The following is a 14,752-nucleotide window of genomic DNA, read 5'->3' on the forward strand; positions in this document are numbered from 1 at the left end:
TCTTGGTTCTTTCGGTAAAGTCACCACCACGTTAGAAGGGGAAACAATAAAATAATAAAAATATAAAACAATAAAATTATTGTAAAACAATAAAATTATTATTCTTGGTTCTTTCGGTAAAGTCACCACCACGTAGAAGGGGAAACAATAAAATAACAAAAATATAAAACAATAAAATTCTCACCACGTTTCGACTGACGTTAAAAAATAACCGCCACTTTTTGTAAAATTTTCTTGCCGTGGTTTCTCGTGTTGCAGTCGAAACGTCGTGAGGATCTTATCGTTTTACATTTTTATTATTTTATTGTTTCCCTTCTACGTGGTGGCGACTTTACCGAAAGAACCAAGAATAATAATTTTATTATTTTACAATAATTTTATTGTTTTATATTTTTATTATTTTATTGTTTCCCCTTCTACGTGGTGGCGACTTTACCGCAAAGAACCAAAGAATTTGAATCCCTGCAGTCATGAAAGCTTTAAATCAATATACAACCTCGACCAGTTAAGGCTTTTGCCTGGTTTAATGACATCCTTCCAAAGATTGCTCAATTTGTATCCATCTTGCGTCTATGTTTACATCTACCTGGATGGCTCCTTGAACAGACCTTTGATACTCTTAGTTCTTTCGGTAAAGTCACGTTGAAGGGAAACAAGAAAATAATAAAAATATATATAAAAAAACCAACACACCTGAGGACGACCGTTTGTGTTATGGTCGAAACGTCGTGAGATTTTTTTTATTGTTTTATATATTTTTTTATTTTTTTGTTGTTTCCCTTCAACGTGACTTTTACCGAAAGAACTAAGAATGAGTGGCGGTTTGCATCGATTTATTTATTTTTAAATGGTGTTTGTATTTATTTATATTAAAAACGTTTTTTAAAAATAAAGAAACAAATACAAACCGCCACTTCTTTCAAATGCTTCTTGCCGTTGGGTTTTTCGCACCTGATGACGACCGTTTGCGTTACGGTCGAAACGTCGTGAGAATTTTTTTTATTGTTTTATATTTTTTATTATTTTATTGTTGTTCCCCTTCAACGTGATTTCACCGAAAGAGCTAAGAATATCAAAGGTCTGTTCATGGAGCCATCCAGGTAGATGTAAACATAGACGCAAGATTTACATTATGAGACCTCCTTTGCCAGAAACAAGATATAGGAATAGGTTTTACCCTTTTAACTGGCACAAAAACTGACACCTTTATTCAAGGCATCATGTTTGCAATAACCACAACACAAGCAGTCAAAATGCAAACAAAAAAGACAACTCTGATAATAATATCAAGGACAGTGCATATTATTATCAGAGTTGTCTTTTTTGTTTGCATTTTGACTGCTTGTGTTGTGGTTATTGCAAACATGATGCCTTGAATAAAGGTGTCAGTTTTTGTGCCAGTTAAAAGGGTAAAACCTATTCCTATAGACGCAGGATGGATACAAATTGAGCAATCTTTGGAAGGATGTCATTAAACCAGGCAAAAGCCTTAACTGGTCGTGGTCGTATTTTGATTTAAAGCTTTCGCGACTGAAGGGTTTCATATAGTTTTATATAGAGTTTCATATATATATATTTATAAAATAGTTTTATATATATATATTTTAATTGTTTCATTGCTTCTCCTTCAACGGTGACTTTTACCGGACAGAGCTAAGGATACGGATTGCCTGCATTCGCGAACGCTTCAGATCAAAGTTCAGACCTTTGGCAGTGGCACCTAAGATTTGCGGAGCGCCCGTGGGTCTCAGCATCACTGCGAGCCCCACCACGTTACGTGACAGTGGTCAGCCACGGCGGAGGCATTGGCCCTGCCGGGTTCCGGATCTGCCTTGCGTCCGCGAAGACGGTCCCAGACGTGTCGTTTGCCTTTCCCCCCCCGATGCAACCGCTGCCGCAGGTACAACTCAGGTCCGTGAGCGCCAGGGTTTTGCGCGAGGTCCTTCACAGATGCGATCGGAGCACGGATTTTGCGTGGCGTGTCGGCTGGGACGTGGATCTTGCGTTTGTTTGAGATTTCAGGGAATATTTTTGGTAGCGCCTGCTACGAATGGTAACGTGATGGTTTTGATGGGCTTGTCCGGAGGCTGTTGATCCATTGTTTGGAGAAACAGCTTTGCTAATGATGCGGTTCCTGGTGAACGTGTTCCAGTTCACTGGCTAGGTGCTCTTGGTCGTAAATGCAGTGGGCCCTATGGTGTGATTGAATACAGGATAAAAAAAATCCGTGATCTAATCACATCTGTGAAGGATGTGTACTGTGTGTGTGTGTGTACTGTGTGTGTGTACTGTGTGTACTGTGGGTGTACTGTGTACTGTGTGTGTGTACTGTGTGTGTACTGTGTATTGTGTGTACTTTGTGTGTGTACTGTGGGTGTACTGTGTACTGTGGGTGTGTACTGTGTGTGTACTGTGTGTGAGTACTGTGGGTGTGTACTGTGTGTACTGTGTGTGAGAACTGTGGGTGTGTACTGTGTGTGTGTGTACTGTGTGTGTACTGTGTGTGTGTGTACTGTGTGTGTACTGTGTGTGTACTGTGTGTGTGTACTGTGTGTGTGTACTGTGTGTGTAGTGTGTGTGTACTGTGTGTGTGTACTGTGTGTGTACTGTGTGTGTACTGTGTGTGTGTGTACTGTGTGTGTGTACTGTGTGTGTAGTGTGTGTGCACTGTGTGTGTGTACTGTGTGTGTACTGTGTGTGTACTGTGTGTGTGTACTGTGTGTGTACTGTGTGTACTGTGTGTGTGTGTACTGTGTGTGTACTGTGTGTACTGTGTGTGTACTGTGTGTACTGTGTGTGTACTGTGTGTACTGTGTGTGTGTGTACTGTGTGTGTACTGTGTGTGTGTACTGTGTGTGTACTGTGTGTGAGAACTGTGGGTGTGTACTGTGTGTGTACTGTGTGTGTGTGTGTACTGTGTGTACTGTGTGTGTACTGTGTGTGTACTGTGTGTGTGTGTACTGTGTGTGTACTGTGTGTGTAGGTGGCTCCAGAAACTCGAGCCGTCATTGCGTGGATGGAGAGGATCCCGTTTGTGCTGAGCGCCAACCTACACGGAGGGGAGCTGGTAGTCTCATACCCCTTTGACATGGCCCGCTCCTACTGGGCAACACAGGTGGGTACTGTGTGTACTGTGTGTGTGTGTACTGTGTGTGTACTGTGTGTGTGTACTGTGTGTGTGTACTGTGTGTGTGTGTACTGTGTGTGTGTGTACTGTGTGTGTACTGTGTGTGTGTACTGTGTGTGTGTACTGTGTGTGTGTGTACTGTGTGTGTGTGTACTGTGTGTGTACTGTGTGTGTGTACTGTGTGCTGAGCACCAATCTACACGGAGGGGAGCTGGTAGTCTCATACCCCTTTGACATGGCCCGCTCCTACTGGGCAACACAGGTGGGTACTGTGTGTGTACTGTGTGTGTGTACTGTGTGTATGTACTGTGTGTACTGTGTGTGTACTGTGTGTGTACTGTGTGTACTGTGTGTGTACTGTGTGTGTGTGTACTGTGTGTGTACTGTGTGTGTACTGTGTGTACTATGTGTACTGTGTGTGTGTACTGTGTGTGTACTGTGTGTGTACTGTGTGTGTGTACTGTGTGTACTGTGTGTGTGTGTACTGTGTACTGTGTGTGTGTGTACTGTGTGTGTGTACTGTATGTGTGCGTTGTGTGTGTGTACTGTGTGTGCTGTGCGTGTGTACTGTGTGTACTGTGTGTGTACTGTGTGTGTGTACTGTGTGTGTGTACTGTGTGTGTGTGTACTGTGTGTGTACTGTGTGTGTGTACTGTGTGCTTAGCACCAATCTACACGGAGGGGAGCTGGTAGTCTCATACCCCTTTGACATGGCCCGCTCCTACTGGGCAACACAGGTGGGTACTGTGTGTGTACTGTGTGTGTGTACTGTGTGTGTGTACTGTGTGTGTACTGTGTGTGTGTACTGTGTGTGTGTTCTGTGTGTGTACTGTGTGTACTGTGTGTGTGTACTGTGTGTGTACTGTGTGTGTGTGTACTGTGTGTGTACTGTGTGTGTACTGTGTGTAGTGTGTGTGTACTGTGTGTGTACTGTGTGTGTGTACTGTGTGTGTACTGTGTGTGTACTGTGTGTGTACTGTGTGTGTGCGCTGTGTGTGTGTACTGTGTGTGCTGTGTGTGTGTACTGTGTGTACTGTGTGTGTACTGTGTGTACTGTGTGTGTGTGTACTGTGTGTGTGTACTGTGTGTGTGTGTACTGTGTGTGTACTGTGTGTGTACTGTGTGTGTGTGTACTGTTTGTGTACTGTGTGTACTGTGTGTGTGTACTGTGTGTGTACTGTGTGTACTGTGTGTACTGTGTGTGTACTGTGTGTACTGTGTGTGTACTGTGTGTACTGTGTGTGTACTGTGTGTACTGTGTGTACTGTGTGTGTGTACTGTGTGTGTGTACTGTGTGTACTGTGTGTGTACTGTGTGTACTGTGTGTGTACTGTGTGTACTGTGTGTGTACTGTGTGTGTACTGTGTGTACTGTGTGTGTACTGTGTGTACTGTGTGTGTACTGTGTGTGTGTACTGTGTGTGTACTGTGTGTACTGTGTGTGTGTACTGTGTGTACTGTGTGTGTGTACTGTGTGTACTGTGTGTGTACTGTTTGTGTACTGTGTGTGTACTGTGTGTGTACTGTGTGTGTACTGTGTGTACTGTGTGTGTGTACTGTGTACTGTGTGTGTGTACTGTGTGTGTGTACTGTGTGTGTACTGTGTGTGTGTACTGTGTGTACTGTGTGTGTGTACTGTGTGTGTACTGTTTGTGTACTGTGTGTACTGTGTGTACTGTGTGTGTACTGTGTGTACTGTGTGTGTGTACTGTGTGTACTGTGTGTGTACTGTTTGTGTACTGTGTGTACTGTGTGTACTGTGTGTGTACTGTGTGTGTGTACTGTGTGTGTGTGTGTACTGTGTGTACTGTGTGTGTATTGTGTGTAGTGTGTGTGTACTGTGTGTACTGTGTGTGTACTGTGTGTGTACTGTGTGTGTACTGTGTGTACTGTGTGTGTACTGTGTGTACTGTGTGTGTGTACTGTGTGTACTGTGTGTACTGTGTGTGTACTGTGTGTACTATGTGTGTACTGTGTGTACTGTGTGTACTGTGTGTGTACTGTGTGTACTGTGTGTATACTGTGTGTGTACTGTGTGTACTGTGTGTGTGTACTGTGTGTGTACTGTGTGTGTGTACTGTGTGTGTACTGTGTGTGTACTGTGTGTACTGTGTGTGCTGTGTGTGTACTGTGTGTGTGTACTATGTGTACTGTGTGTGTACTGTGTGTGTACTGTGTGTGTACTGTGTACTGTGTGTGTACTGTGTGTGTACTGTGTCTGTACTGTGTGTGTACTGTGTGTACTGTGTGTACTGTGTGTGTACTGTGTGTGTACTGTGTGTGTGTACTGTGTGTGTATGTGTGTACTGTGTGTACTGTGTGTATGCACTGTCTGTGTACTGTGTGTACTGTGTGTGTACTGTGTGTGTACTGTGTGTGTACTGTGTGTACTGTGTACTGTGTGTACTGTGTGTGTACTGTGTGTGTACACTGTGTGTGTACTGTGTGTACTGTGTGTACTGTGTACTGTGTGTGTACACTGTGTGTGTACTGTGTGTGTACTGTGTACTGTGTGTGTACTGTGTGTACTGTGTGTGTACTGTGTGTGTACTGTGTACTGTGTGTACTGTGTGTGTACTGTGTGTGTGTACTGTGTACTGTGTGTACTGTGTGTGTACTGTGTGTACTGTGTGTGTACTGTGTACTGTGTGTATACTGTGTGTGTACTGTGTGTACTGTGTGTGTGTACTGTGTGTGTACTGTGTGTGTGTACTGTGTGTGTACTGTGTGTGTACTGTGTGTGTACTGTGTGTACTGTGTGTGTACTGTGTGTGTGTACTGTGTGTGTACTGTGTGTGTGTACTGTGTGTGTGTGTGTACTGTGTGTGTGTGTACTGTGTGTGTACTGTGTGTACTGTGTGTACTGTGTGTGTACTGTGTGTACTGTGTGTGTGTGTACTGTGTGTACTGTGTGTGTACTGTGTGTACTGTGTGTGTACTGTGTGTGTGTACTGTGTGTACTGTGTGTGTACTGTGTGTGTACTGTGTGTACTGTGTGTGTACTGTGTGTGTACTGTGTGTACTGTGTGTGTACTGTGTGTACTGTGTGTACTGTGTACTGTGTGTACTGTGTGTACTGTGTGTGTGTGTACTGTGTGTGTACTGTGTGTGTACTGTGTGTGTACTGTGTGTGCTGTGTGTGTGTACTGTGTGTGTGTACTGTGTGTGTGTACTGTGTGTACTTTGTGTGTGTACTGTGTGTGTACTGTGTGTGTGTACTGTGTGTGTACTGTGTGTACTGTGTGTACTGTGTGTGTACTGTGTGTGTATACTGTGTGTACTGTGTGTACTGTGTGTGTACTGTGTGTACTGTGTGTGTACTGTGTGTACTGTGTGTGTACTGTGTGTGTACTGTGTACTGTGTGTGTGTACTGTGTGTACTGTGTGTGTGTACTGTGTGTGTACTGTGTGTGTGTACTGTGTGTGTGTGTACTGTGTGTGTGTACTGTGTGTGTACTGTGTGTGTGTACTGTGTGTGTGTACTGTGTGTACTGTGTACTGTGTGTGTGTGTACTGTGTGTGTACTGTGTGTGTACTGTGTGTGTGTACTGTGTGTGTGTACTGTGTGTGTGTACTGTGTGTACTGTGTACTGTGTGTGTGTACTGTGTGTGTGTACTGTGTGTGTGTACTGTGTGTGTACTGTGTACTGTGTGTACTGTGTGTATACTGTGTGTACTGTGTGTGTACTGTGTGTGTGTGCTGTGTGTGCTGTGTGTACTGTGTGTGTACTGTGTGTGTACTGTGTGTGTGTACTGTGTGTACTGTGTGTGTACTGTGTGTGTACTGTGTGTGTGTACTGTGTGTGTACTGTGTGTGTGTACTGTGTGTGTACTGTGTGTATACTGTGTACTGTGTGTGTACTGTGTGTACTGTGTGTGTGTACTGTGTGTACTGTGTGTAATGTGTGTGTGTACTGTGTGTGTGTGTACTGTGTGTACTGTGTACTGTGTGTGTGTACTGTGTGTGTGTACTGTGTGTGTACTGTGTGTGTACTGTGTGTGTGTATACTGTGTGTGTGTGTACTGTGTGTACTGTGTACTGTGTGTGTGTACTGTGTGTGTACTGTGTACTGTGTGTGTGTACTGTGTGTACTGTGTGTGTGTACTGTGTGTGTACTGTGTGTACTGTGTGTGTACTGTGTGTACTGTGTGTGTGTACTGTGTGTGTACTGTGTACTGTGTGTGTGTACTGTGTGTACTGTGTGTGTGTACTGTGTGTGTACTGTGTGTGTGTACTGTGTGTGTACTGTGTGTACTGTGTGTGTGTACTGTGTGTGTACTGTGTGTGTGTGTGTACTGTGTGTGCTCTGTGTACTGTGTGTGTACTGTGTGTACTGTGTGTGTACTGTGTGTGTACTGTGTGTACTGTGTGTGTGTACTGTGTGTGTACTGTGTGTACTGTGTGTGTACTGTGTGTACTGTGTGTGTGTGTGTACTGTGTGTACTGTGTATGTACTCTGTGTGTGTACTGTGTGTACTGTGTGTGTGTACTGTGTACTGTGTGTACTGTGTGTGTACTGTGTGTACTGTGTGTACTGTGTGTGTACTGTGTGTGTACTGTGTGTGTGTACTGTGTGTGTGTGTACTGTGTGTGTACTGTGTGTGTGTACTGTGTGTGTACTGTGTGTATACTGTGTACTGTGTGTACTGTGTGTGTACTGTGTGTGTACTGTGTGTGTACTGTGTACTGTGTGTGTGTACTGTGTGTACTGTGTGTACTGTGTGAGTGTACTGTGTGTGTGTACTGTGTGTGTACTGTGTGTGTACTGTGTGTCTGTACTGTGTGTGTACTGTGTGTGTACTGTGTGTGTACTGTGTGTGTACTGTGTGTGTACTGTGTGTGTGTGTACTGTGTGTGTACTGTGTGTACTGTGTGTGTGTACTGTGTGTGTACTGTGTGTGTGTGTACTGTGTGTACTGTGTGTGTACTGTGTGTACTGTGTGTGTACTGTGTGTGTACTGTGTGTACTGTGTGTGTACTGTGTGTGTGTACTGTGTGTGTACTGTGTACTGTGTGTGTACTGTGTGTATACTGTGTGTGTACTGTGTGTGTGTACTGTGTGTACTGTGTGTGTACTGTGTATACTGTGTGTGTGTACTGTGTGTGTACTGTCTGTGTACTGTGTGTGTAGTGTGTACTGTGTGTGTGTACTGTGTGTGTACTGTGTGTGTGTGTGTACTGTGTGTGTGTACTGTGTGTGTGTGTACTGTGTGTGTACTGTGTGTACTGTGTGTGTACTGTGTGTGTGTGTACTGTGTGTGTGTGTGTACTGTGTGTACTGTGTGTGTACTGTGTGTACTGTGTGTGTACTGTGTGTGTGTACTGTGTGTGTGTGTGTACTGTGTGTGTGTACTGTGTGTGTGTGTGTACTGTGTGTGTGTACTGTGTGTACTGTGTGTGTACTGTGTGTGTGTACTGTGTGTACTGTGTGTGTACTGTGTGTACTGTGTGTGTGTACTGTGTGTGTACTGTGTGTGTACTGTGTGTGTAGTGTGTACTGTGTGTGTGTACTGTGTGTGTACTGTGTGTGTGTGTACTGTGTGTGTGTACTGTGTGTGTGTGTACTGTGTGTGTACTGTGTGTACTGTGTGTGTACTGTGTGTGTGTACTGTGTGTGTACTGTGTGTGTGTACTGTGTGTGTACTGTGTGTGTACTGTGTGTACTGTGTGTGTACTGTGTGTACTGTGTGTACTGTGTGTGTGTACTGTGTGTACTGTGTGTGTGTACTGTGTGTACTGTGTGTACTGTGTGTGTGCTGTGTGTACTGTGTGTGTGTACTGTGTGTACTGTGTGTACTGTGTGTGTGTACTGTGTGTACTGTGTGTGTGTACTGTGTGTGTGTACTGTGTGTACTGTGTGTGTGTACTGTGTGTGTACTGTGTGTACTGTGTATACTGTGTACTGTGTGTGTACTGTGTGTGTACTGTGTGTGTACTGTGTGTACTGTGTGTGCTGTGTGTGTACTGTGTGTGTGTACTGTGTGTACTGTGTGTGTACTGTGTGTGTACTGTGTGTGTACTGTGTGTGTAGTGTGTACTGTGTGTGTGTACTGTGTGTGTACTGTGTGTGTGTGTGTACTGTGTGTGTACTGTGTGTGTGTACTGTGTGTGTACTGTGTGTGTGTGTACTGTGTGTGTACTGTGTGTGTACTGTGTGTGTACTGTGTGTACTGTGTGTGTGTACTGTGTGTACTGTGTGTGTGTACTGTGTGTACTGTGTGTGTGTACTGTGTGTGTGTACTGTGTGTGTGTACTGTGTGTGTACTGTGTACTGTGTGTGTACTGTGTGTACTGTGTGTGTGTGTACTGTGTGTGTGTACTGTGTGTGTACTGTGTGTACTGTGTGTGTGTGTACTGTGTGTACTGTGTGTGTACTGTGTGTGTACTGTGTGTACTGTGTGTACTGTGTACTGTGTGTGTACTGTGTGTACTGTGTGTACTGTGTACTGTGTGTACTGTGTACTGTGTGTGTACTGTGTGTGTACTGTGTGTGTACTGTGTGTGTACTGTGTGTATGTGTGTGTACTGTGTGTGTACTGTGTGTGTACTGTGTGTGTACTGTGTGTACTGTGTGTGTGTACTGTGTGTACTGTGTGTGTACTGTGTGTGTACTGTGTGTGTACTGTGTGTGTGTGTACTGTGTGTGTACTGTGTGTACTGTGTGTGTGTGTACTGTGTGTGTACTGTGTGTGTACTGTGTGTGTGTGTACTGTGTGTGTACTGTGTGTGTGTACTGTGTGTGTACTGTGTGTGTGTACTGTGTGTGTACTGTGTGTACTGTGTGTACTGTGTGTGTGTACTGTGTGTGTACTGTGTGTGTACTGTGTGTGTGTACTGTGTGTACTGTGTGTACTGTGTGTGTACTGTGTGTGTGTACTGTGTGTGTACTGTGTGTGTACTGTGTGTGTGTACTGTGTGTGTGTACTGTGTGTGTACTGTGTGTACTGTGTGTGTACTGTGTGTACTGTGTGTACTGTGTGTGTACTGTGTGTACTGTGTGTACTGTGTGTGTGTACTGTGTGTGTGTGTACTGTGTGTGTGTGTACTGTGTGTACTGTGTGTACTGTGTGTGTACTGTGTGTGTGTACTGTGTGTGTACTGTGTGTGTACTGTGTGTACTGTGTGTACTGTGTGTGTACTGTGTGTGTACTGTGTGTACTGTGTGTGTGTACTGTGTGTGTACTGTGTGTACTGTGTGTGTGTACTGTGTGTGTGTACTGTGTGTACTGTGTGTGTACTGTGTGTACTGTGTGTGTACTGTGTACTGTGTGTACTGTGTGTGTGTACTGTGTGTGTACTGTGTGTACTGTGTGTACTGTGTGTGTACTGTGTGTACTGTGTACTGTGTGTACTGTGTGTACTGTGTGTGTACTGTGTGTACTGTGTGTGTACTGTGTACTGTGTGTGTACTGTGTGTGTACTGTGTGTACTGTGTGTGTGTACTGTGTGTACTGTGTGTACTGTGTGTGTACTGTGTGTACTGTGTGTACTGTGTGTGTACTGTGTGTGTGTACTGTGTGTGTGTGTGTACTGTGTGTACTGTGTGTGTACTGTGTGTGTGTACTGTGTGTGTGTACTGTGTGTACTGTGTGTGTACTGTGTGTGTACTGTGTGTACTGTGTGTGTACTGTGTGTGTACTGTGTGTGTACTGTGTGTACTGTGTGTGTGTACTGTGTGTGTACTGTGTGTGTGTACTGTGTGTGTACTGTGTGTACTGTGTGTGTGTACTGTGTGTGTACTGTGTGTGTGTACTGTGTGTGTACTGTGTGTACTGTGTGTGTGTACTGTGTGTGTACTGTGTGTGTGTGTGTACTGTGTGTGTACTGTGTGTACTGTGTGTGTACTGTGTGTGTGTACTGTGTGTGTGTACTGTGTGTACTGTGTGTGTGTACTGTGTGTGTACTGTGTGTGTACTGTGTGTGTACTGTGTGTACTGTGTGTGTACTGTGTGTACTGTGTGTGTGTACTGTGTACTGTGTGTACTGTGTACTGTGTGTGTACTGTGTGTGTGTGTACTGTGTGTGTGTGTACTGTGTACTGTGTGTACTGTGTGTGTGTGTGTGTACTGTGTGTGTGTATTGTGTGTACTGTGTGTGTACTGTGTGTACTGTGTGTGTGTACTGTGTGTACTGTGTGTGTGTACTGTGTGTACTGTGTGTGTACTGTGTGTGTACTGTGTGTGTACTGTGTGTGTACTGTGTGTGTGTACTGTGTGTGTACTGTGTGTGTACTGTGTGTGTGTACTGTGTGTGTACTGTGTGTGTACTGTGTGTGTACTGTGTGTACTGTGTGTGTACTGTGTGTACTGTGTGTACTGTGTGTGTGTACTGTGTGTGTGTACTGTGTGTGTGTACTGTGTGTGTACTGTGTGTGTGTACTGTGTGTACTGTGTGTGTATACTGTGTGTGTACTGTGTGTGTACTGTGTGTACTGTGTGTGTACTGTGTGTGTACTGTGTGTACTGTGTGTACTGTGTGTGTGTACTGTGTGTGTACTGTGTGTGTACTGTGTGTACTGTGTGTGTACTGTGTGTGTACTGTGTGTACTGTGTGTGTACTGTGTGTACTGTGTGTACTGTGTGTGTGTACTGTGTGTGTGTACTGTGTGTGTGTACTGTGTGTGTACTGTGTGTGTGTACTGTGTGTACTGTGTGTGTGTACTGTGTGTGTACTGTGTGTGTACTGTGTGTACTGTGTGTGTACTGTGTGTGTACTGTGTGTACTGTGTGTACTGTGTGTGTGTACTGTGTGTGTACTGTGTGTGTACTGTGTGTACTGTGTGTGTACTGTGTGTGTACTGTGTGTGTACTGTGTACTGTGTGTACTGTGTGTGTACTGTGTGTGTACTGTGTGTACTGTGTGTGTGTACTGTGTGTACTGTGTGTGTACTGTGTGTGTACTGTGTGTGTACTGTGTGTACTGTGTGTGTGTACTGTGTGTACTGTGTGTGTGTACTGTGTGTACTGTGTGTGTGTACTGTGTGTACTGTGTGTACTGTGTGTGTGTACTGTGTGTGTACTGTGTGTGTACTGTGTGTGTACTGTGTGTGTGTACTGTGTGTGTACTGTGTGTGTACTGTGTGTGTACTGTGTGTACTGTGTGTGTACTGTGTGTGTACTGTGTGTGTACTGTGTGTACTGTGTGTGTACTGTGTGTGTACTGTGTGTGTACTGTGTGTACTGTGTGTGTGTACTGTGTGTACTGTGTGTGTGTACTGTGTGTACTGTGTGTACTGTGTGTGTGTACTGTGTGTGTACTGTGTGTGTACTGTGTGTGTACTGTGTGTGTGTACTGTGTGTGTACTGTGTGTGTACTGTGTGTGTACTGTGTGTACTGTGTGTGTACTGTGTGTGTACTGTGTGTGTACTGTGTGTACTGTGTGTGTACTGTGTGTGTACTGTGTGTGTACTGTGTGTGTACTGTGTGTGTGTACTGTGTGTGTACTCTGTGTACTGTGTGTGTACTGTGTGTGTACTGTGTGTGTGTACTGTGTGTGTACTGTGTGTGTACTGTGTGTGTACTGTGTGTGTACTGTGTGTGTACTGTGTGTGTGTACTGTGTGTGTACTGTGTGTGTACTGTGTGTGTACTGTGTGTATACTGTGTGTGTACTGTGTGTGTACTGTGTGTATACTGTGTGTGTACTGTGTGTGTGTACTGTGTGTACTGTGTGTGTACTGTGTGTGTACTGTGTGTACTGTGTGTGTGTACTGTGTGTGTGTACTGTGTGTGTGTACTGTGTGTACTGTGTGTGTGTGTACTGTGTGTGTGTGTACTGTGTGTGTGTGTACTGTGTACTGTGTGTGTACTGTGTGTGTGTGTGTACTGTGTGTGTGTACTGTGTGTACTGTGTGTGTGTACTGTGTGTACTGTGTGTGTGTACTGTGTGTACTGTGTGTGTACTGTGTGTGTGTACTGTGTGTGTGTACTGTGTGTGTGTACTGTGTGTGTACTGTGTGTACTGTGTGTGTACTGTGTGTGTGTACTGTGTGTACTGTGTGTGTACTGTGTGTGTACTGTGTGTGTACTGTGTGTGTACTGTGTGTGTGTACTGTGTGTACTGTGTGTGTACTGTGTGTGTACTGTGTGTACTGTGTGTGTACTGTGTGTACTGTGTGTGTGTACTGTGTGTGTGTACTGTGTGTGTACTGTGTGTACTGTGTGTACTGTGTGTGTGTACTGTGTGTGTGTGTACTGTGTGTACTGTGTGTACTGTGTGTGTACTGTGTGTACTGTGTGTGTACTGTGTGTACTGTGTACTGTGTGTGTGTACTGTGTGTGTACTGTGTGTACTGTGTGCCAGGAGCTGACCCCCACGGCTGATGACGGCTTCTTCCGCTGGCTGTCCACGGTCTACGCCACGACGCACGGCTCCATGGCCAGCGCCCAGCGCCGCGTCTGTCACTGCGACGTCTTCCACGGCGGCATCGTCAACGGGGCAGAGTGGCACACCGTGCCGGGGAGTGCGTGTGGCATAGAGCACATACACACACTACACTACATACTACACTACATACACCACACACATACACCACACACACTACACTACATACTACACTACACTACATACACACACACACCACACACACTACACTACATACTACACTACACATACATACACACACACACCACACACACTACACTACATACTACACTACACTACATACACCACACACACACTACACTACATACATACTACACTACATACACCACACATATACACACATACACACATACACACACACACATACACACATACACACCACACATACACACACACCACACACACACACTACACTACATACTACACTACATACACCACACACATACACACATACATACACACACCACACACATACACACATACACACACACCACGTACATACACACACCACACACATACACACATACACATACTACTACTACACACACACACACACCACATACATACATACACACATACTACACATACACACACATACATACACACATACATACACCACATACATACACACACACATACACACATACATACATACTACACATACACACACACCACGTACATACACACACACATACATACACACACCACATACATACATACACACATACACCACACATACACACTTACTACACATACACACACACCACATACATACACACACCACACACTACACTACATACATACACACATACATACATACATACACACACCACACAATGGGGCTGAGTGGCACACCGTGCCGGGGAGTGTGTGTGGCGTAGAGCACACCACACACACACTACACTACATACTACACTACACACACCACACACACACTACACTACATACATACTACACTACATACACCACACACACACTACACTACATACATACTACACTACATACACCACACACACACTACACTACATACATACTACACTACATACACCACACACACACTACACTACATACATACTACACTACATACACCACACACACACTACACTACATACATACTACACTACATACACCACACACACACTACACTACATACATACTACACTACATACACCACACACACACTACACTACATACATACTACACTACATACACCACACACACACTACACTACATACATACTAC

The 14,752-nt window shown here is 44.6% G+C and overlaps 2 protein-coding genes across 2 annotated transcripts in view; both read left to right on the forward strand.

Moving 5' to 3' along the window:
- Nucleotides 1–3,385, forward strand: part of LOC116937186 (putative carboxypeptidase X1) — a 59,707-nt gene extending 56,322 nt beyond the window's left edge. Inside the window, exon 11 of the mRNA XM_076058376.1 lies at nucleotides 2,984–3,385. Coding sequence (XP_075914491.1) covers nucleotides 2,984–3,361 — 378 coding nt within the window. The 3' untranslated portion in view covers nucleotides 3,362–3,385. The remainder of the gene's footprint in view (nucleotides 1–2,983) is intronic.
- A 403-nt stretch (nucleotides 3,386–3,788) lies between these two features.
- On the forward strand, nucleotides 3,789–14,419 carry LOC142908118 (uncharacterized). The gene is made up of 2 exons (XM_076058377.1): nucleotides 3,789–3,864; nucleotides 13,430–14,419. The coding sequence occupies exons 1-2, from the start codon at nucleotides 3,838–3,840 to the stop codon at nucleotides 14,354–14,356; spliced, it is 954 nt and encodes a 317-aa protein (XP_075914492.1). The 5' UTR covers nucleotides 3,789–3,837; the 3' UTR covers nucleotides 14,357–14,419.
- Nucleotides 14,420–14,752: the final 333 nt, after the last annotated feature.

The sequence above is a fragment of the Petromyzon marinus genome (genome assembly GCF_048934315.1).
Source record: "Petromyzon marinus isolate PM22_M1 ecotype Great Lakes invasive population chromosome 70 unlocalized genomic scaffold, UKy_Petmar_22M1.pri1.0 chr70_unloc.4, whole genome shotgun sequence".
Lineage (NCBI taxonomy): Eukaryota > Metazoa > Chordata > Hyperoartia > Petromyzontiformes > Petromyzontidae > Petromyzon > Petromyzon marinus.

Coding starts and splice junctions, on each gene's coding strand:
- LOC142908118 (XM_076058377.1), top strand. CDS start 3,838: ATGGCCCGCTCCTACTGGGCAACACAG. Junction 3,865..13,429: donor GCTCCTACTGGGCAACACAG/GTGGGTACTGTG, acceptor ACTGTGTGCCAG/GAGCTGACCCCCACGGCTGA.